At 45.6% G+C, this 21465-nt stretch overlaps 1 protein-coding gene and 1 long non-coding RNA gene across 10 annotated transcripts in view; one reads left to right on the top strand and one right to left on the bottom strand.

Moving 5' to 3' along the window:
- Nucleotides 1-1901: 1901 nt before the first annotated feature.
- FLI1 (Fli-1 proto-oncogene, ETS transcription factor) overlaps nt 1902-21465 on the bottom strand; it is a 130049-nt gene continuing 110485 nt past the window's right edge. For all 5 annotated transcript variants that reach the window (XM_019811546.3, XM_019811548.3, XM_019811549.3 and 2 more), the window contains 4 exons: nt 8853-8918; nt 7115-7174; nt 5159-5206; nt 1902-3898 (listed from right to left, as the gene is read on the bottom strand). In XM_019811546.3, coding sequence (XP_019667105.1) covers nt 3369-3898; nt 5159-5206; nt 7115-7174; nt 8853-8918 — 704 coding nt within the window. In that variant the 3' untranslated portion in view covers nt 1902-3368. The remainder of the gene's footprint in view (nt 3899-5158; nt 5207-7114; nt 7175-8852; nt 8919-21465) is intronic.
- Nucleotides 3896-21465, top strand: part of LOC105260956 — a 32964-nt gene continuing 15394 nt past the window's right edge. For 2 of the 5 annotated variants that reach the window (XR_006586122.1, XR_006586118.1), the window contains exons 1-6: nt 3896-5536; nt 6943-7110; nt 10872-10913; nt 11900-12052; nt 19287-19418; nt 19742-19838. This is a non-coding gene — a long non-coding RNA (uncharacterized LOC105260956). Of the gene's footprint in view, nt 5537-6942; nt 7111-10871; nt 10914-11899; nt 12053-19283; nt 19419-19741; nt 19839-21465 lie in introns of all 5 variants that reach the window. The other 3 variants (XR_006586121.1, XR_006586119.1, XR_006586120.1) reach the window with 3 other exon arrangements.

The following is a 21465-nucleotide window of genomic DNA, read 5'->3' as shown; positions in this document are numbered from 1 at the left end:
AAAATCTCTTAAAAAGGTGAACTCCTGATGGTCTAAGCATCCCATTTTCCCCAGAGCAGCAAGAAATACTTGCCTCTATTTTCCCTAATGATTACTTTGCAAAACTGATGGAAAATTGCTTGGCTGAGGTGGAGATTTGCAAAAGAATCCAGCTAAACTGCTCTTTTTTTTCTTAACTTTTATTATTTATTTTTGAGAGAGAGGAGAAGAGAGAGAGAGAGAGAGGGAGACAGAGCATGAGCGGGGAGGGGCAGAGAGTGAGGGAGACACAGAATCTGAAGCAGGCTCCAGGCTCCATGCTGTCAGCACAGAGCCCGACTCAGGGCTTGAACTCTCAAACCATGAGATCATGACCTGAGCCGAAGTTGGATGCTTAATCAACTGAGCCACCCAGAAGCCCCAAGTTCGAGTATTCTTAAACATACCTGGCCTTTATCATTTCTCTTTCTATGCTTGGATCACTAACACCAAGTTTTTATTTTCTCCTTTCTTAGAAGTCACTAGAAAACCCATACATACATACTCATTCCTCTAACGACTACCTTTCTTGTTGAGTGTTGACAGCAAGAGATATGCAATACAAAAAAAATAGGAAGAAAACATTAGAATTTCAGTTTTAATTTATTTTTATATTGCTCTTGAAAAAAATTCCTGTTTTGTCTTTGTTTTGTAATATAAATAATAATAATGTGACGGTGTGTACGATTCATAAATCAATGTTCATATATTGAGAATATTTGCTTAACATTTTTTTTTGTACTGGTAGAGTGCAATTAAAAAAAATTGGAAAGAAAACTTGGAGACCAACGTTCTGGGACACATCTCCTTTCATTTAGGTAGACACGTTGTCTAGAAGGTACTCAGTGTTAGCCAGGGAAGATTACATAGATACCGATGAGTCTCATTTCCCATACTGTCAAGGATTTTCCAGGCCTCATTTGTTTTCGTTCTAAAATAGAAGAAATGAAAACTAGCTGCCTAACACTGAAGCAATTTGAAGCAAGTTTCTTCCTTGAAAAGAAAAAAGACCCTAACAATATGCTTGGGTCATAAGACCCTGTCATGGGACCGGAGGAAGCTGGGCCATCTTATTTGTTAGACTATCAGGAGGATGGCCACTTGGGTTTGAGGCGCTCAGTAGAGGCAACAGACTGAAGTTAGCTTCGTTCTGGTTCTTGGACACAGATCATCCGTGGCCATGGCTTTCATCTTCTAAATCCCTTTTAGGCTGGAGAAAGATTTAAATGACATTTAAAAATTTTTCCGCAAACGTCATCAATAATGTGAAGGTTAATTTAGCTATCGACTTGACTGGGGCCACTGGGTGCCCAGGTTAAACATTATTTCTGAGTTTCTATGTGCAAGTGTTTCTGGCTGAGATTAGGCTTTCTATCTGTGGACTCAGTGAAGTAGATGGCTTTGCCCAATGCTGGAGGACTTCATCCCATCCATTGAGGGTGTGAATAGAGCAAAAGGCACAGGAAGGAGGAATTCACTCCTTTGTGTCCTGCCTGCCTGCCTGCCTGAGGTGGGACGTTTTCCCTGCCCGTGGACCGGGATTTATACCATCGCCTTCCCTGATTCTTAGGCCTTTAGACTCAGATTAGAGCACATGGCTGGCTTCCCTGCGTCTCCAGCTTGCACAGCAGGTCATCGGACCCGTTGGCCTTCATAATTTTGTGAGCCAGGTCCTCATAGTAAATCTCCACAAATACCGTATATCGTATCAGCCCTGTGCCTCTGAAGAACCCTAATACAAACAACAATAAAAAACCACATCGATTTTGTGCTTTCCGCTGCGCACGTGAAAAAGTCTTTCGGGTGCAAGAGGTCCACAGAAAAGTTACCCTGGGCAAACCCTTTGACCTAATGAGAGGTAAATAAGAAACCAGTGTCCTTAGTTCTGAGAGAAGGCACAATTTATTTAGTCAAATTATTTTACAACATAGTCTTCATTGACAGTTGTCAGCTTAACACTTAATATAGTCTTAAAAAAGTCAATGATTACTTGCAAAATTATATATATTTTAATATCTAAAAAATATATTGCATATATAAGGCAGGAACATCCCTTGTATCCACAAGGGAAAGTTTGTTTGTTGTTTTCGAAGTTGTGATTATTGCATTATGGCTATTTACACACATTGCCAAAGCATTAAAGATTTAAATGGATTGCTTTAACCTGCTTGTGCGCACGTGTTAAAGACGGCACAGTGCTTCTCTTCCTAGTAAAGTCAGTGACTTAAACGTCCTGGTTGCTTTTTAGCAATAGTCACATTATGCTTTTTTCAAACCAGCTATAAAAACGTACAAACAGCCCAAATGTACAGATTGACAAAAGATGTACAAATTACATTTAAAAAAATAACAACGACTGATTTGATAGTAAAATTGTATTTGTGACCGAGGTCAACTCGTTTATTTATTCTTTTTACTTTTTTAATTATTTATTTTTAATACTGTGAGATATAGGAAAATAACTCTGCATAATTTATACAGTAAGTTGCCTTCTGATTGGTTGACCCTGGACTGGTGGTCTGACAAACGCACAGCGCTTGCGAATCTGTTTGTGTCTAGAAATCCCTAAGACTTTTCAAAGTTCTGGGACCCACTGTCATTACTTTAAAAAACTATTTAATTCTCTGTCTTTCAGGAATGTCTGCATTTGCATTAACATTTCTTAGATCATATCTTGAGTATTTCTAGAGAGGATGGTCGGCCTAGTGCATGTCGACCACTGGGAGAAATTTTGCAATGCCCATGGCTTCTTAAATACGACACACATGTTCTTTCTTTTAAATTCCAGTTGGGTGAAAACTTCACTGGCCTTCACAACCAATGTTCCAGTTGCCATCCACTGAATTAGGTCCTGTTAAAATACGATTATAAGCTTCCTGCCTCTAGTTTCACTTAGTCTCAAACCAGAGCGTAACTGGTTAAGTCCATGATTCTTTATCATACTGAACCCTACAAGGTCCATGATGAGACCCGTGTATTGATAAGAAACTGCTTTGGTCATAAAAATACAAAGAGAAGGTACAGTTTCTTTCCTAGAACCATGATACAACCATTCCAGTAATCTAAATATTCAACTCAGAAGATGGTAGGAGATTGAGAATCCAAACTGGTGTACTGGCCCAGAAAATGATCCATCTTTTTGTTCAAGGTAGAGGAGCGAAAGTTACCAACATTTAAAAAAAAAAAAAAAAAAAGGATTGTCTTTTTAAAGAACAAAGGTTCTATCCAACAAGAAAGAACATCCAGTTTTGTTTTCTCTTCAAGGCCACGTATGTCCTTTAGAGTCCAAAGTATCGCAGGAGGTGTGAGGAATGGGGGCTTCGGGTAGAAGGCCACCGATGATTAAGCTTCTAGTAGTAGCTGCCTAAGTGTGAGGGCACGTGGGTGTTGGGATGGCGGGGGACATTGGGGTTGGGGTAAATGCCACCCGTGGGGGAGGTCCAGTATTGGGACGCTGCTCCAAAGAAGCTGGAGGAAGTGACAGGCATGGAGGATGGGTGGGGAGGGACAAAGTTCACCTTCTGTTGATGGGCGTGGTAGGAAGGCATATAGGAGATATCAGAAGGGTACTTGTACATGGACGACTCGGTCGGATGCGGCTGCAGAGCCTGGGCGATGCCGTGGAAGTCAAATTTGTAGGCATACCTTTTGCCATGCACTTTGGTCATAATGTTTTTATCGTAGTAGTATCTGAGGGCCCGGCTCAGCTTGTCATAATTCATGTTGGGCTTGCTTTTCCGCTCCCCCCAGCGCCTGGCCACCTCATCGGGGTCCGTCATTTTGAATTCCCCGTTGGTCCCCTCCCAGGTGATACAGCTGGCGTTGGCACTGTCGGAGAGTAGCTCGAGGAGGAATTGCCACAGCTGGATCTGCCCGCTTCCTGCAGGCAGTGAGGCAGACGGGAGAAAACAGAGGATCTCAGCCTGGGAAAGCCAGAAGCTCAAGTCCCTAAATGCAAGGATCCTCTCGCCCTTCATAAGAAACCCTCAATTTCCTTTTATATGCAGAATCTACTGATTCCGGCAGCCCCTGTTTTCCTTGTTGACTTGCTTTTCTGTTTGTCACTGAGGCTGCCATCATAAGCAAGATTAGACCTTAAGATAGTGTGCCCCAAGGCACACTGGGAAAACTCCCTGTGGGTAATGAGGTGCTGGCTTCCTTAGAACCAGCTTTATGATTTGGGGCAAGCCACAAAAAAATCTGGGGCAAGATTTTTGAATCTCTTCTTCTCATCTCTGTCTACTGGATGAAGTCCCCCCAAGTATTCCTGTCAGTGTGAAAGGGAGTCGGGGCCAGGAGACCGCTGCCAGAGTCACAGGCAGAAGGTGAGGCCCAGGCGTCAGGCTGAAGGGACCTGGAATGTTCCTCAGCAGAGCCCTAGTGCTTGGCTCCCAGGTCCAAATCTTACAGAGAAGAGCTGGGGCAGAGAGAAAACTAAGGCGAGAGCGAGCTGGGTGGCTCCTGCCTCCTATCCCAAAACAGGAAGGGCCAGGCACTAAAGAATGGGCCTGCAGAAACTGGTGACAGGAGTCCCCCCGGATGGGAAGGTGCAGGCTTTATTACTGTAAAGTTGCCAGTTAGCTCACATACTTGGTGATCTTGGTTTGGAACTCATTTGAGAGCTATTCTTAATAACGAACTCTTAAAATACATTGTCAGAGTCATTTTATCTACAACTTTTCAGGGACACACCTCTTTCATAAGGCTGGATAACTGCAATACTTTCTGAAGTCAAGAATAATACGCCTTTGGAACATCTATTTACTTGTGACTTCCGGGAGGACCATAACTGCAAACTCACTGGAATTGCTCGTCTTTCTTCCCCACCCTGCCTTCTTTCCCTACAAAAATTTCTACCTGTGCCATTTATTACTAATCTCAACCTCCATGCATATATGCATGCTAATATATTTGTTTTTCCGAACTAGCCTCAGCTAACGGACATAACTAATAACAACCTAATAACAATACCCAACCTCTCACTTGTACCCTAGAGAAGCAGATGTTGACCATTTCAAGGGAAGGAGTGCAAGTAACTTCCTAGTCAGGTGTCTGAACGTAGGACAGAGGTCTCTGTGTGACCTCACAAAGCTATGGAACTTTCTGGAAAGAAAAACCTTCCAGGCCAAAGTAAACTCACCGGGGTTGGCTAGGCGACTGCTGGTCGGGCCCAGGATCTGATATGGATCTGAGGAAGCAAAAAAGGAAATTAGCTTCACTGTTATTAAAAATATAAAAACAACAGCATTAATAATAAGAATACCCCCGGGGTTTATACTTTTATTTCAGTATCATAGAAAAAACTGATTTCAGAAAACTTTACTACTTTTATATGCAGGCCTCAAAGATCTGGGGCATAGTTATAGTTTTCACCCCCATAATTACAGAAACATAGGATACCAGCAGTATCTTTTTTTTTTTATTTTCATATTTGGTGTCTAACATTTGTCATTACCGGCAACAGAATCGTGAAACCATATGGAAAGAAGCTGGCTAATACTCAGTCCTAATGAATAAGGTAAAAGATGGCTCGTTAAATGGGTTTAAAGAAAGGTCTAATGATTCTTAGTCTTTTAAGAGCTCTCTACACACGTCTGTTTTTGTGATGTAGCATTAAAAACACGTGCCTGGAAATCATGCAGCCCGGATTCTAGCCCCAGCTATGTTGCCGACTAACTGATTCACTGGACAGTCTCCGGGTATTGGTTTTCTCATGTGCAAAATGAAAGCGTTGTGCTACTTGACTCCTTAGTTCCCTTCTAGTACCAGATTTGACAAGACTGGCCAGAGTTTGTATTTGAGCTATAAAATGATTATTCTTTATATCTCAGTGTATGTAAAACTTACGTGATTATTTAATTCTAAAAAGAACCTTTGTGATTCTGGTTATGTGAGGTTGGTCTTCCTTTTTTTCAAGGGAGAAAATGGTATAGAGCTGAATCATAACTTGGCCAAGCTGTCAAATGTTTGGTACAATTTTGCTATTTTTGCAAATTGTAATTGCAATTTTAAGAAAATCAACATGATCTTTAGGTTTCTGCTTACAATCATGAATTAACTTGAAGAGTCTTCAAAGCTACCTCGTCTACCCTCTTGCATCCACATATATGTGTCGTAGGTACACAGTATGACAACCAAAATATTTTTGGCAGGTAATGTCTAATTTTTTTATTGTTGAGAATTCTTTAAATCCACTGTGTCAAATCCTGTTTGGTTTGTATTTCAGAGTCAGCAGGCTCTTTCTTAACCTTCCTGATGAAATGTAGGTTAATTCTCTATTGCTCTGCCTTTGGTAGAGATAGGAAACAATATTTATCTGTCCCGAAGCAAGTGACTTGTTCAGAACTTACTCTCAGCTGTGTCACACAGAGAAGACACAGAGGTTTGGGAGTGGACACAACAGCTGTCTTCAGATATAGGAAGGCCCTTCCTACAGAACAGGGGGAAGGCTTTCCAGAGAGCAAACTAGAAAGCTTGATGGCAGTTAGAAGGAGGGCGACTTTGGCTCAAATAGTGGAAAGGAGCCTACCGAAACAGTGAACTCGTTACTTATATAAATATTCAAGTAGAGGTGAGGTAATCAAAAGACAAATGTAATAGAAGGATGTTATAGACCTAGTTTCATTCCAAGAGTCTCCCAAGTCCTTGGTTTTAGAAGTTCCCCTGCCTAATTTGTTAAGCTGACCCATTACGGGATGGGGTCATTTCAGAAGACAAGTTGTGTGAAATCTCAAAGGTTTGGACAGCAGCTTGGGAGTCTGAGGCTACAGCTCTAGTTGTCTCATAAACCAGCTGGGTGGTTTTTGGCAAATTACTTGACCTCTCTGGGCCTCAGTTTCTTTATTTTACAACATGAGGCGTTGGATCTTTTAATCTTTACATTTGTTCTATCTCTCATAGTCAATGAGTGTTTACCTGTTCTAGGGCCTGCTACTTGTAATTCACAGAGCGATTACAGGGAGTCAAATACAGACCCTCTCGGAAAGAGAAAACCGAAGACACACACTGTCTATTGTCTCAGCCCTCCTCAGTTGACCACAGAGAACCAATGGTTGGATAAGGAGCAAAGGAGAGATTACCAATCACGGACAGGTACCTGGTTGGGGCCTTTGTTCAGTATTCTTACTCATTGCTTGTGCTCCTGCAAGTGGGGGGCCTGCGGCAGGGAAAGAAATACGGTAAGTGGGGTCACTGTGTGAGGGAAGAGGAACGTCTTGTTAAATGCCCTCCACAAGAAACACGAATGTGCTTTGTCATTCATTTGTTCATCCTCTCACTCTGTACTCACTCATTCATTTTAGTTTCTAAATATTTATCTGGAATCTACTGGTGCTGGCAGTATTCTTGGGGCTAGAGATTCAGCAATGAACCAGCAGTTCTGGTAGAACTTACCAGAACTTACCATTTTAATGGAGAGACAATGATAAACAACAATAAACATACAGCACAGCATGTCTAATGGTGTTGCCACTGTGAACTGCATTTTTAAAGAGAAAACTTAGAGGTCCTTAATGGGACAGTGATGTATGCGCGAGCGTCACCGGCGGGTCACGCTTCCCATGTTTCGTGAGCTCCCCTCACGGAACCTCTCACATACAGCCTTTCCACTGCTGCCATAGCTTCTCCATCTGAGCTGTTTCTTGCACAGCTTCTGGCTTACTCTGTCTCTTTCCTCACTACTCCCCTTATTCCCACTGGTCCATCATACGATATTTAGCTGGCTCAATCTTCCGAAACCATTTCACTCCACCACTGAGATGCCTTGGTGAGTCTTCACCGACTAAAGAATGAAGGTCTACCGTCATACTACCCTTTGTGCCCCTTCCTTACCTTTCCAGAACACTTCCCTTTGTGCATCCTAAACTCCAGGAACCTGGAGTCTTCACTGACTCCCAGACACGTCAACCTTGCCATCTTTCCCTGGCCCCCATCTCTCCAAGGAGGGTCTGTCTTCCCCATCTCTGCAGGTCCAAATCCTGCCCCTCTTTTGAGAGCCAACTCAAGTGGTTCCAGGCCCACAGTCCTTCCCTGATATCACCCAGATGGAAAGAACTGTGTGTGTGTGTGTAACACCTCTCCCCAGCCTGACAGATTGGCCTGGGTCTGGTTCATCTTTGTGGACCCGAGAGTGCCAAGTCTTGGGCCGAGAATAAACAAACAATGAATTGTTTGAAAGGACAATTGCATTGAAAGGAATCCTGGCTATTGCTTGGGCATCAGTTGGTCATCCTAACCCCTTCCTGAAAGAAGTCTCTTCACCACTGATTCATATGCTTGACCCTTCGCTTCCTACAGGTAGCAAGGTGAACCCTTCTGGTTAGGAGTTTATAGTCATTTTTTATCCCTACTCCCTTAATGGGAGATTTTTGGGGTCAGACTGAGCACAGATTGATGTGTCAGAGCCCTGCCATCTCCTCCTAAGACTACCCTCCACCTCAGCCACTCATGACACCAGGACAGGGATGTGGTACGATTAAGTTCCAACACTCAGAGGAGGAAAGTCACGAAGGGCCATTATGACGTAAGTGACTGGGTCCAAATCCAGGGACCTTGCATTCATACAGAACCCAGTCCTGAGAAGGCTTCGCACTTCAAAAATTCTGAAACCAAATGCAATGCAACAAAACAGAAGGGTCTGAATGAAAATCCCATACCGTCTTTCAAGGAGCAGATATCACCAGCAGGCCTTAAATCGGCCGTTCATTTGGATGTCCTCCCCCAAAGCAGGACAACAAATGTTCACCCCATCCTGCTCTATCTCATGGTCCTGTTCTCCACCCCCCTGTTTGTAGAAAAAATGTTTTCCTCCAAATAGTAGCGTGACATTTACTTACTTTTGTTGAGGCCAGAATTCATGTTATTGCCCCATCCTCCTCTCCTGACTGAGTCGTAAGAAGGGTCTGATGAAAAACAACAGGGAGAGGTATGTCAGCATCTCCTGCTTTGCAGAAAGGTGACACGAGGATTCTCTTTTAGCGATCAGGAGAAATTCAATTTAATCAGCAATGCCTTCGTCAGCCTGACTAAGTTCCGGAAGTGTACTCCTCCGCGGGGTATGGGTGGGAAGGAACATGAATACTGACTGAAAGCTGAAGGAACAGGAAAAATCCTGAATGCGAAGTCAGAGGATTGGTTCCAGTTCTGTCCCTGCCGCCACTTGTTGTGGGACCTTGAATGAATCATTAGGCTTCCCCAAGCTTCAACCTTCTCTAACATGGACAGACAGGAACATGTACACGATTTATCTGCCTTAAGGAATTGGGGTAATGTTGGGAACTGCAGGTCTGTGTTCCCCCTCCCCCACCGGCCCCCATATTCACATGTGGATATCTCATCTCCTATGTGATGTGGTGACACTAGGAGGTGCAGGTTTGGGGGGTAATTGGGTCATGAGGCTGGAGCGCTCAGGAGTGGGGTCAGTGCCCTTATAGAAGAGGCCGTAGAGCTGGCTTGTTTTCTTCTGGCTATGTGAGGATGAGAGAAGTCAACAGTCTCTAATCCAGAAGAAAACTCTCACCAGAACCCCGCCCTGCTGGCACCTTAATCTCAGACTTGAGCCTCTAGACACGTGGTAAATAAATACCTATGATTTATAAGCCACTCAGTCTATGGGACTTTGTTGCAGTGGCCTGAACGGAGGCAGGTGATAATCAAACGAGATAATGTATGTGAGGTAGCTTATAAATCTTTGTACACATATAAATTAATACAAGTTTAGAAAGAAAAAACTTGTCTACAGTTGTATAACAAGGTCCTTTAAGCAGCTCTGAAGAGATGGGCCATGTCCAATGCCCTCCACAAGGGCCCATGGTGTTCCTAAAGGCCGATTCCAGCTCCTGGCATCAGCACGCTGATGCCAGTGGCGATGGCTCAGGGGTGTCAGCACATTACAGACTCTCCATGCTTTTCCAACAGTAGTGGAGAAGCCTGGGCCCGATGACCACAGAGAAGGGGAGGAGGCCAGAGGTGTGGCTGAAAAGGGGGCAGGACCAAGAAATGAGGACATGGAGAAATGCTTCCCGCCTGGAAGGGCCTAAAGCCTTGCTCCCAGGTTGCCCTGGGGAGCATTCCATTGAGCCGGAACCTTTTGTGGTCCTCACCACTTTCCCCAAAGAGTCCACAGGCCTCCATAACCATGTTCAGACCTTGCATAACTAACTGGCTGGAAGCTTCTTCTCTTCCTTTCTCAATGAGGGGATCCCCATTGCGATATTGAACAGGAACAGCAGAAGACCTTAAGGATTCAGAATTATGACTTTCAAAGTCTTTCCATGAACAACAACAAAAAACCCCGTAAAAGCCACCCGAACAAATGAAGCAAAACCTCATCAAACAACAGCCTGGCAGGGGTGAGACCCAAACCATCCTCCTCCACCCCTTCGGAGCCTCTTGAACAAATTAAAATAAGAACCGAGAAGATGGATGGGCTCAGTCGACTGCTTGTTCTCATCGGTCGTGGCTAAGAAGAACCAAAAGACAAGGACCGGTTTCTTGTGGCAAAACCCATGCGTGGATGCACATTCTGCCTGGCTCTGGCAGAGCCAGCCCAGTTTTTAAATTCCCATCTGTAGCAGCTGGTATGAAAAGCAAAACAGAAAGTGAGAAAGATGGGGATGGGGATAAAGGACAGAGAAGGGGACAAAAGAGAGACAAAGCTCAACCTGCTGAAGTCATCTGTTTTTATTTTTATTTGGCATCCCCCCCACCCCCGCCATCCCACAATTCCTCCTGACAACGGATTCTTCCTCTTGCCTAAAAACAAAACACAGCAAAACCAAACCAAAATCCCAACTTGTTTACAAGCCTGGAATGAGGTGGGGGCGCTCATGAGCGTTTTCTGGGACGTCTTGCAGGTGCCCACAGAGCGTGTGCAGTGCCGGGAAGCAGAAGGAAAGGTGAGATTCTTCAAGATTTCTCTTTGGGGGTGGGGGCGGGGGTGGGGGGGCGGAGACCAAATGCTGGTCAGGCCTCCAGCAACTTACAGCTGACTCTGGAACAACACTTGGACTGCACAGGTCCACTTATACATGGATCGTTTCTGGTATCGTACTATACACGTATTCTCTCTTTCTTGTGGTTTCCTTAATATTTTCTTTTCTCTAGCTTACTTTATTGTAAGAATACAGCATATAATAGACATAACGTACAAACCATGTGTTAAGCGACTGTTTCATGCGAATGGTAAGGCTTCTGGTCAACAGTAGACTATTCGCAGTTAAGCTTTTGAACAGTCGGAAGTTAGACACTGGTTTCGGACAGTGCGGAGCCCTGGTGTTGTTCAAGGGACAGTCGTAACTGGGAGTCTGTCCTGCATTGTATTCCGTGCGTGGCCAGAGCCTGGATGTGAAGTAATATGGAACAAGTTCCCCATCCCTGCATATTGAAATAGGAGGAGACGAGTAAGATTGTGGGGAAATACAGGCCACGTGTCAAAGGAGTGGTGGCGATATTAGGGTCCACTGGCGGTTAAGGAGGGAGAGGTGAGTGTAACTGAGTGAGCCGTCTGACTTGAGTGAGACCTCTCTGGGGAGAAGAGAGGGAGCAGTCACCATGTTCAAGGCCATGGTGACAGCAGCCAGCCAAGTGAGATTGTGGGTGTGTGGCACCACCATGAAAAAGGGTGTGGTGGAGAATGGAGCTTGTGGGGAGGTGTGGGATGGATGGGAGCACCTGGGGAAGGAGACGATTCTCATAGGAACAGAATAGAAAGTGGGATCGAAAGTGACAAGTTCACGCAAAAAGAAAAAAAAAAATCAGTAAGTTCCAGGAACTGGTGTGTGTCATCCACAGTTCTGACTCGACTTATGATTTACTGCACTGATAAGATCTCTGTCTCAAAGTTTACTTATTGTTTTCTTCGTCAATCATTATTCTACTGAAGGCTTCCACCCTATCTGAAAGCTATGTTATATCCCTTCCGAAGACCCGATTATGGCCACAGCTATAATTACCATCGACTTATCAACTTTGCCTCCTGTTCTTTTATGGCACCTCCAGGAACACAGCAAGCACACAAAGGTTACAGAATGCATGGGTGAGTTCCCGCTAACCACCCGAGGGTGGGTGATGGCTGGATTCTTCTCTAACTCCAAGTGCCCAATCCCGGTGTGAAGCCGATGCTTTATCAGAAAAGTGTTTGGTAACCCCATCTTTCCTGCAATGCCTCAGGGGCTGTGGAGGGCTGCTGTGGGGTGCAATTCTCCCACTGCCCCACCGCAGGGGGAAAGCCTGGCTGCAAAGACTTTCGAAGACCTAACCAACCCCGGAAAGGAAGTGACAGAAACAGAGAGGCTGCCAGCAATCAGCCTGTGCATTTAACACAGCAATAAATAGCAAGAGGCATCAGCCACCAGCTGGTGTCTTTAGCCAATGGTCTCAACTGTCCCAGAGCAGAGTGTGAAATCAGGGCAACACGGACCACGAGGCCCCTCCCTTTTGCTTTTTCATTCCTATCTCCTGGCCTGGAAAGTCCTCCCACTGGCACCTGCGTCCACAAAGGACCCCCTGGGCCCGTTTACTGAGGAGTTTCACAAATGTACTCTTTGGGCACGGGGGTTCGTGGGGACAGCTGCTACATGTAACATTTAAATGAAAACCAGTGTTTTTGGAGTAAGTCCTATTGTAAAGACAAAGCATGATGCTGGAGAAGACCCAGGCCCTGAACCAAGGTCCGGCACTCTGCCTTAGAGTGCTGAAGAACCAGGCGGCCTTGCGGATTAAATGAGATATCCAGGTAAACGCTTAGCACAGTGAGAGCGTGGAGACAGCCTCGGTACATGTTGGCAAGTAATATCATTATCGGCATCATTAGCATACGCTTAAAAAACGTTTAGCCCCAGAGACATGTTCTCTAGCCCTACCCGATATCCATTAACTTCTCCCCTCCCCCACCCCCTTACTCGGTTCTTATTTTTTCCACTTATCGCCTAATTTATTTTTTTTTTCAACGTCTTTTTTTTTTTTTTAATTTTTATTTATTTTTGGGACAGAGAGAGACAGAGCATGAACGGGGGAGGGGCAGAGAGAGAGGGAGACACAGAATCAGAAACAGGCTCCAGGCTCCGAGCCATCAGCCCAGAGCCCGACGCGGGGCTCGAACTCACGGACCGCGAGATCGTGACCTGGCTGAAGTCCGACGCTTAACCGACTGCACCACCCAGGCGCCCCAACTTATCGCCTAATTTAATCACTCACTCATATTTGTGGTTTCTGGTCTGCATCTCCTACCCGAACGTCAGGCCCACAGGGGTGGCAATCTTTCTTCTGTTCCCTGATGTAACCGAGCACCTAGACCAGCGTCCCGCACAGAGCAAGCGCACAGTAATTCTTTGAATGAATGAATAAATAAGGCCAATATTTTGTCCTTGCCAAAGATACGCGCTTCCTCTTACTGTTTGCTATTTCACTAGCTGAAGAGAATTCAAGGCCCCTACGCTGACTTTCCTTAGGTGGTTCGAGTCTGGGTGACGAAGCGTATAGGCACGTGAGCCCTGTGTGCCCTCGGGGCATAAAGGACAACAGTGCACGTACTACAAGGCATAGGCCGAAACCTTGTCCCCACAGGGAAGTCAAGGAGCGGACACCATACATCTACATGCCTGCATTTTATTTTACGTAGTTTTAAACAATGTTGTTGAAATGAGGGTTTGTGTGTGTGTGTGTGTGTGTGTGTGTGTGTGTGTTTTCTCCTCAAAGTCACACAAGGGAAAACCTAGCAGTGTGGTCAGCTCTAGCTCCAGACACACAAACAGAAATATGTCTGTAACCGAAATGGAAAAGCCTGGACTGGGGAGTTAACCCAGCGACTCACATTTCTATACAAACACCAACCCTTCCTGGGCCCGATGCCTGGCTGTGTCAGAGCCCCTGACCCCTGCGGCCAGCCAGCTCAGGGAAAATTCTCTCGTGGGGTGTTCCGGGTCCACATAGCAGCTTGAGTGGGCACCAAGCCCCGCCTCCACCCCACAGCCCCCAAATGTGTGTGCTGTCTGTGTTCTGAGAACTGTCTTCTTTTCTTTTTTTTTTTTTTTCTTAACGTATTTTCTATTATTTATTTTTGAGAGAGAGAGAACCAGTCGGGGAGGGGTAGGGAGAGACAGGGACAGAGGGCCCGAAGTGGGCTCTTTGCTGACAGCAGACAGCCCAACGTGGGGCTTGAACTCACCAACTCAGAGATCCTGCCCTGAGCCAAGGTCAGATGCTTAACCAACTGAGCCAGCCAAGGGCCCCTGAGAACTGTCTTCTGAAAAGACATGCTAAGGTAGCAGCAGAGGGCCCAGCGTTCAAAAATGTGAACATTCGGGACCAGCAGACCGGTGGGCGATCTTCTAACAGGTGGCAGATGGCCGTATCAGCAGAAAAATCACCCAAACTCTGGCAAACTCACTCTTTGGCTTTATAGAATACTAAGATGGCAAATCTCATTGTGATTCCTTTTCAGAGAAGTCACCCAAAGGGCTCCAGCTGGAGCCCATGGTTTCAGGCAGCCCTAAAATCAATTTCTGCCAAAGCAGAGAGGGACCAGAAGCTTGTTCTGGAGACTCTGGGCCTTACTGGGCATTGTCAATAATTCAGCCTCACGTATATAATGGCCTGAACAGTGTCTCCATTATGTGATACTCAGTGTGGCTGAATCTGACACTAAATGGCCTCTCAGAATTCAGGAGAGCCTCCCGGAATAGAGAAATATGAGCATGGGGATTTTTGGTTTTTTTCTGAAAAGTCCCTGTTGGAAGGGGAAAGCTTTTTCTGGACATGACCTTCTCATAGACATCCCAGTGTTAACTCCGTTTCTGTGTGAAGCTTTTAAACGGGTCCTAGAAATCTGGCCAACTGACTCAGGAAAGAAAGTTTCTTTCTGCTCTGACGCCCACGGTTGGCTGTCTGAAGGCCTAACGGACCAGGGAACACGCAACCCTCCACTTTGTCATGACCTCACCCGGAGGCCCACGATGCAGTGACACCAGCACACAAGAGCCTCTCTCTTTATCCCTCACGACACGAGGCCACGCTCTCAGTTACTTGATGGAAAGAGATGAATTTTCCCTGAAACTTCTCTTCGGATTTCTGGTTTTGCCGCTGAAGCATCTGGCAGCACCTAGCCCTGTTTATCCGTGGAGAGCCCGGCTTCTGAATGTAGACCTTTCAGCTGAAGAATGGACAAGGCTGTTCCCGCTTAGAGCAGAGGCTTCTCTCAGTCAGATCCATACTTCCTTTCTCGAAAGAGTGAGGATGCCAGAGGAGACCCAGAGCCCTGAACTCCCCAGGAAAAAGCCAAGCCCGCTCAGAAGAAGATACATCCCCTAGACGCTCCCAGGGAAGAACCATGTGGGGGGGAAGAACCATGTGGGGTGCCCCCAAAGAAGGGGGCAAACTTCTTTGTTGTTGGGAGAAGTTTGGGCCAGATGATCCTCCAAAGCCCCTTCTCCCTGTGAGGTCCTGGGCTCTTCTGAAGGGCCCAGTCTCTGAGAAGCAGGCCCTACTGACCAATGACCCGACTCGGGTCGCTTTCTTCCCGGCTCTCCTTTGTGTTGCCTTTGACGCTGCCCCCTACTGGTGAAAGCCTGCTCTGCTTCCTGAACCTTCCCAACCCCCACCTCAGAACCGGCTTCTCGTCTGCCACTGTCTCCATGATAACGCCTGCCAGCGACCCTGCCAGATGTCTGACCTTCTGGCCTGGCTCTCCCCCTTCAAACACAGTGAGCGGGCAACTAGCACCTGAGCAGTGGCTGTTTATGCAGGACACAGGAAGTCCCTGTGAAGGTGTCCTTTTCCTGTGGTAAGCCTTGGGGCTTCTCCAGGGCTTGTGACACAATGTTTAGAAGCAGTTGGCCTCCGGGGACGCCTAGGTGGCTCAGCCGGTTAAGCGTCCAACTTCGGCTCAGGTCATGATCTCACGGCTCGTGGGCTTGAGCCCCACGTTGGGCTCTGTGCTGACAGCTCAGAGCCTGGAGCCTGCTTTGGATTCTCTCTCTCTCTCTCTCTCTCTCTCTCTGCCCGTCCCCCACTCATGCTCTATCTCTCTCTGTCTCTCAAAAATAAATAAATGTAAAAAAAAATTTTTTTTTAATTTTTTTTTTCAACGTTTATTTATTTTTGGGACAGAGAGAGACAGAGCATGAACGGGGGAGGGGCAGAGAGAGAAGGAGACACAGAATCGGAAACAGGCTCCAGGCTCCGAGCCATCAGCTCAGAGCCTGACGCGGGGCTCGAACTCGCGGACCGCGAGATCGTGACCTGGCTGAAGTCGGACGCTTAACCGACTGCGCCACCCAGGCGCCCCCCAAAAATTTTTTTTTATTAAAAAAAAAAAAAAGAAGCAGCAGTGGGCTCTAGGTTCGGATCCTCACTCTGCCATTGTACTCTGCTGGGTGATTCTGGTCAAAAGGTTACTCTGCTTTTTTGAACCTCAGGTCCTTCTTTTCTCAAAAAGATGAGGAACACGTGCTTTATAGGATTGCTCTGAGGAAACAAACATTTGATGAACAGCAACTTAAAAATATATACCATATACCTGTAACTGAGTCCATCTTCCTTGCACCGCTAAAATGTTTATCTGGAGAGTGGAGGTTAAAAAGTTCATCAAGGAAGGCCTTGGAAAGGAAGAGAAACCATAAAGGAGAAGAAATAGTTCCATTCCTGTGCTCCTGAATCAGGAATCCCCAAATTGGAATCAAGTGTGGCTCTCTCTCTCTCTCTCTCTCTCTCTCTGTTTTTTAATGTTTATTTATTTTTCAGAGACAGAGACAGAGACAGAGACAGAGAGAGAGGGAGGAGCAGAGAATCCAAAGTGCGCTCCTGCTGACAGCAGAGAACCCAATGCAAGGCTCGAACTCACCCACTGTGAGATCATGTCCTGAGCTGGAAGTCGGACGCTTAACGGACTGAGCCACCCAGGCGCCCCAAGTGTGGGCTCTCTTTTGAAACAAGAAATGCTTTAGCCTGGACCGTTGTGTGAGAGACACCACCCTAGAAGATGGTGAGGGGCAGTGGCTATGGGCTGCCTGCTGGTACAGTAGGCTTAGGTGTTAAGAGTCTAGCATCAACCCAATGGCCAGCAACTCTAGGTCCCCGCCTGGCCGGCCTCGATGCTCAGAGCTGTGTCCTCACCTCACTTCAACCCGTTCTATAGGGGCAGCCTCGCCTTCGCCTCAGTGGCATCTTATGTTCCAAAGAGCAACAGAAGATGTTGGCTTCCACTGAGACCTCAGGAGGAGGGAAATATCTAGGGAAGGCTTTCCTCAAACTTGGAACTCACAGAAAAAAAAACATCCTGGATCAGATTTCCTCTGCTCAAGGATCTTGTCCTGGAATCCAAACAGCCCCTCAGCCTCACAACCAGCCCCGCTGCGTGGAGCATAATGGAGGTACTGTTTAAGATATTATATGTGCGAAGGGAAAAAAGGACATATGAGAAAAATGCCTGAAAAAGAAATGGATGGTTTTTAAGTACGAAAAGTTTGGAAAGGCGAGTGGCGCATTCGCCAGGCGCGGCCTTGCCATAGTCACGTGACTCTCCCTGCTGAGCCTGGACCCTTCCTTCACTTTGTTTCTCCCATGGGCTCTGTGTCTGAACGACACAGGAGTCTAAATGACGTATTTATTTTGATAAGGCCTCAAAGTGGGATTTTTGGGGCCAGCCTTATGTGGAAAAGCAATCCGCACTGACTAGATTAATTGGGTGTTTGCCCACATTCCCCTCCACATTGGGCCATGTAGACACAACTGAAGTGCAAGGCTTTTGGTCAAACCTGCCTCAGGTTTTAAAAGGCTTCCAAGTAGGAAAAAGAAACGCTAACAGTTCACTTAGGGCTTGAACTTGGGCATCATTTTCTTTTCAAGGCTCTCTGGTGAGAGTCTGATGTTCATTGTTCTTCCTTGTTCTGTCTTCTTGTGAATTCTTCATATCCCCCTTTGCCTGGCGATAATCATTTGGAAGAGAGGGCCTGTGTCTTCCTTGCCTTTGTTTCCCTCGCCCGCTCCAAGATTCCTCTCCTCCCCAATACTAGCTTATTGGACTTCATCGATATCTCCTATCCCACAACACATTCGTTCATTCAGCCAAATTTTATTGAGAGTCTGCTACTCTGCGAGACACTGCTCTACGTGCTGAGAATAGTGACGGCTCGATGCACATCCCTGCTCTGTGGAGCTTACATTCAAAACCAACAGCAAACTACATCGTATAGGAGAAGGTGGTGAGTGCTGTGGAGAAAAGGAAAACACTGACAGAGAAATAGCCCAGCGGTGGGGAGGGCCTCGCCGAAAATACGTAATTGGAGCAAAGCCTTGAGCTGTCTAATGTCGTGAAAATAGAGCTCTCCCCAGCACCATCATGTTCTCAGGAAGAGCGACCAGACGGGCCTATGTTGATCTGAAAGCCCTCCTGGAAAGTCAATGCCCTTTTACTAGTTCTTTGGTCAGTGAGAATTACTCTGTGTCGGAAGACAGCGAAATCAGTGAAAAAAAAACCTGACAGTGTTCTTTTGACATTTGGGTGAGGGCAGTAAAAGGTGAGAGTCTAGTCCAGGAAAGAGTTCACCAATTTCTGCATACGTAGAATCAGGGTAATTGGTAACGCTAGGGTCTCAGCCTCACGTGGACTTGGGATTGCCATTCAGATCCAGAAACTTAATATCCCAACACTGCGATCTGCCTTTTGACCTGCATCTGAAATGGTTCTCTGGGGCCAGTGTAGGACAAGTGGACAGGTCAGTTCATCGTGAAGGAATACTCCATCTTTGTGGCCCAGCAGGTAAGCATGAAATGCTCTCATCCCTGAGTCCTGTATCCACACAACTAAAACACGGTAGTTAAAGAAGAAGAACCATCACTTCTTGGTAGGTGGAATGCGATCTCACTTATATAATAGAATCAGAGGCTTCTTTTCAGACTGGAAGAGACCTCAGACATTATCTAAACCAGACATGCAAATTAGCACAGGCCTGGAGGCCCAAAGCCTGAGAGAAAGCATATGTGGCCGTATAAGAATTTTAATAGAAATTGAAAGTATGACTCATAGCATAAAAACTGCCATTCTCTAAACTCCCCTAGGATATTGGGCAGGACTGATAATTATTCTGCCGGCAGGCCAAAGACTTTCTAAGCTCACAGATTTTTCAAAATTATACCAAGAATGATTTTCATCTCTTTGGACAAGTAGTACCTAAATCTTATCAAGCATAAGGTCGTTTGTGGTATTAGTCAGTGTACCTAAAGATTTTCATTAGAAGGAATTCAATAACTTCTCTTTAATCTGTTCCAAGCAGGGAAACAGCTCACTGCAATTAGAAGAACTCTGGGTTGGGGTTCAGAACTCTGTCATTTGCTTCCCATCTCTGCTGGTGACCAGCTGCAAGGGACTTAATCTCTCTGAATCTCAGTTAACCTATCTGTAAAAGGTAGGTACTTGGCAGGGGGCGGGGATGATTCTTCTAAATTTAAGAGTTTGGAAACCAAAGGGCCCTTTTAAACCCCATTGGGTTCTACTGAGGAGAAATGAGATCATGTATGTGAAAATGCTTTACATACTCCAAAGTGTCCTATAGAATTATAGCCACTATCCTGTTCTGCTATCCTGTTCCAGAGTTTAATTCATTGGAGATAGGAAGTTAATCTTTCTGTGTCAACCAAAGCTAATTTCTTTTGGTTCTGTCTTTAGTGAAGCATAAGGATTGAGTAAATATTGAATTAGATTGTCAAAGACTACATTTTTCGTCTCCAGTGAATCCATCAACTGGGTCCATCCATCTGTCAATGATATTTACCAAACATCCTGGAAAAGAGGACGTAGGACCAAACTCACAATTCGACACTACGAGGTAATCTTGTAATTAGGTAATTAGGTTCATAGTTTGTGAGTGTGGTCAGGGTTTGAGAGGAGATTGTAGTCTTGGGGAGTAAGGAAGAAATAACTTTGAAGAAGGTGGGACTCGAAATGGGCTTTGAAAGGTGTGTTGAATTTTAATAGACAAAGTAATAATACCACTTAACTACCACTTCCTCTTTAGAGTATGCCTGACACAAGAATCTGAGCTTTATCAAGGAGGCATGTTTAAACTTTTTATTGACCCTCCCATGTGAGAGCTTACAAATCCCCGAGATGAGAGAGGAAAAGCCCACACAAGTCCTGGTTAGTGTTTCTAGCTGTAGTCTTTCTTCCTCAAAGACTTGGTCTTTTCCCCAAAGGCTCTTTCATGAGAAATAAGTTCTTTATTTTCTTATATAGGAGCTTCTCTAAACTGAGTAAGTTGTTAACATCTATACAAAGAACTTGGGAAAAGCTTTTATATTAAAATAACAAACGATGCTATCAATGTCTTGGCTTTTCACTAGAAGATGCCCCAACCCCCTACACCTCTATCTGGCAGGAAAGAAGCTGCTCTCTCTCTCTTTCTCTCTCTCTCTCTCTCTGGAGAGAGAGAGAAGATGGAATTTGTCTTATAAGCATGAGACTAAGCAAGCTTCCTTCAAAGACTTTCCAATAACTACTTCCTCCAAACAATCTCCCTGTATAATTTCTGTATCAGTATATTTTGCAAAACAAATGCATTTGGAATATTTTGTTTCGAGGTGGCCACCAGTAGGTCCTCTGGAGCCCTTCTGGACTTCCTATTTTCTTTCCAAAGTACTTTGGGAACTCACTACTCAAAATAGCCACAGGGGTCACTTTTAGTTTCTATTATTAACCAAGACCACATGGTAATAGAAATGGAGTTACATCAACCAAGGCCAATTTCATTTTGAGTCGTAGCTCTGTTATCTGGAATGGGATGAAATGTCTGAGTCAAAGTGAAACTTGGTAGACATGAGAGGCCTAAAATAGCAAGAGTCAAGAGTCTGGAGATGAATTGGAGATTCAGAACTTGAATGGCCCACTTAGTCAGTGTGAGATCCTACCGAGAAACTGGCATTAACTGGGGTGGGAGCTGCACCCCACTGGGCACTGCCATGGGAGGTCCCTTCCCAGTGGCAGGGGAGGAGTTGTTGTCTGGCCGAGGGATTGGAAGGGTGCTCTTGAGGTCAAGTGGCCTCCAAATACTTTCCCACAGCCTTGCACCTTTCCTCTTTCCCCCTCCTAGGTTTACTTAAAGCCATTTTCTCTTCTTAAAATGCAGCAGAGCTCATCCCTTCATTGTCATCAGTCATTAATGTTACTGGGCAAGTTGGTGCTGATTGGGTTCTTGATTTCTCCAGGGAGCATCTAAGAGCAGCTTCAATAAACATATAGACCAAAGACATGCCCAAGGAGGGCAGGAAGGCCAACGTGGGAGTTTGAAAGCAGTGAGGAGCAGGACTAGGGTCCTGAGTGTGCCTTTGGGCACAGGGACAGGAAAAGGCCAAAACTGTGGTGGCAGAAAGGGTGTTGATGCAGAGCAAGGAAGGCACACTTCTTCTCCCTTAAGTATTCAAATAAAGCTCCGGCTCCCCATGGTGGGGTGATGTCAG

This window comes from Felis catus, chromosome D1 (genome assembly GCF_018350175.1).
Source record: "Felis catus isolate Fca126 chromosome D1, F.catus_Fca126_mat1.0, whole genome shotgun sequence".
NCBI lineage: Eukaryota > Metazoa > Chordata > Mammalia > Carnivora > Felidae > Felis > Felis catus.
This window is presented reverse-complemented; position numbering and strand designations above follow the sequence as displayed.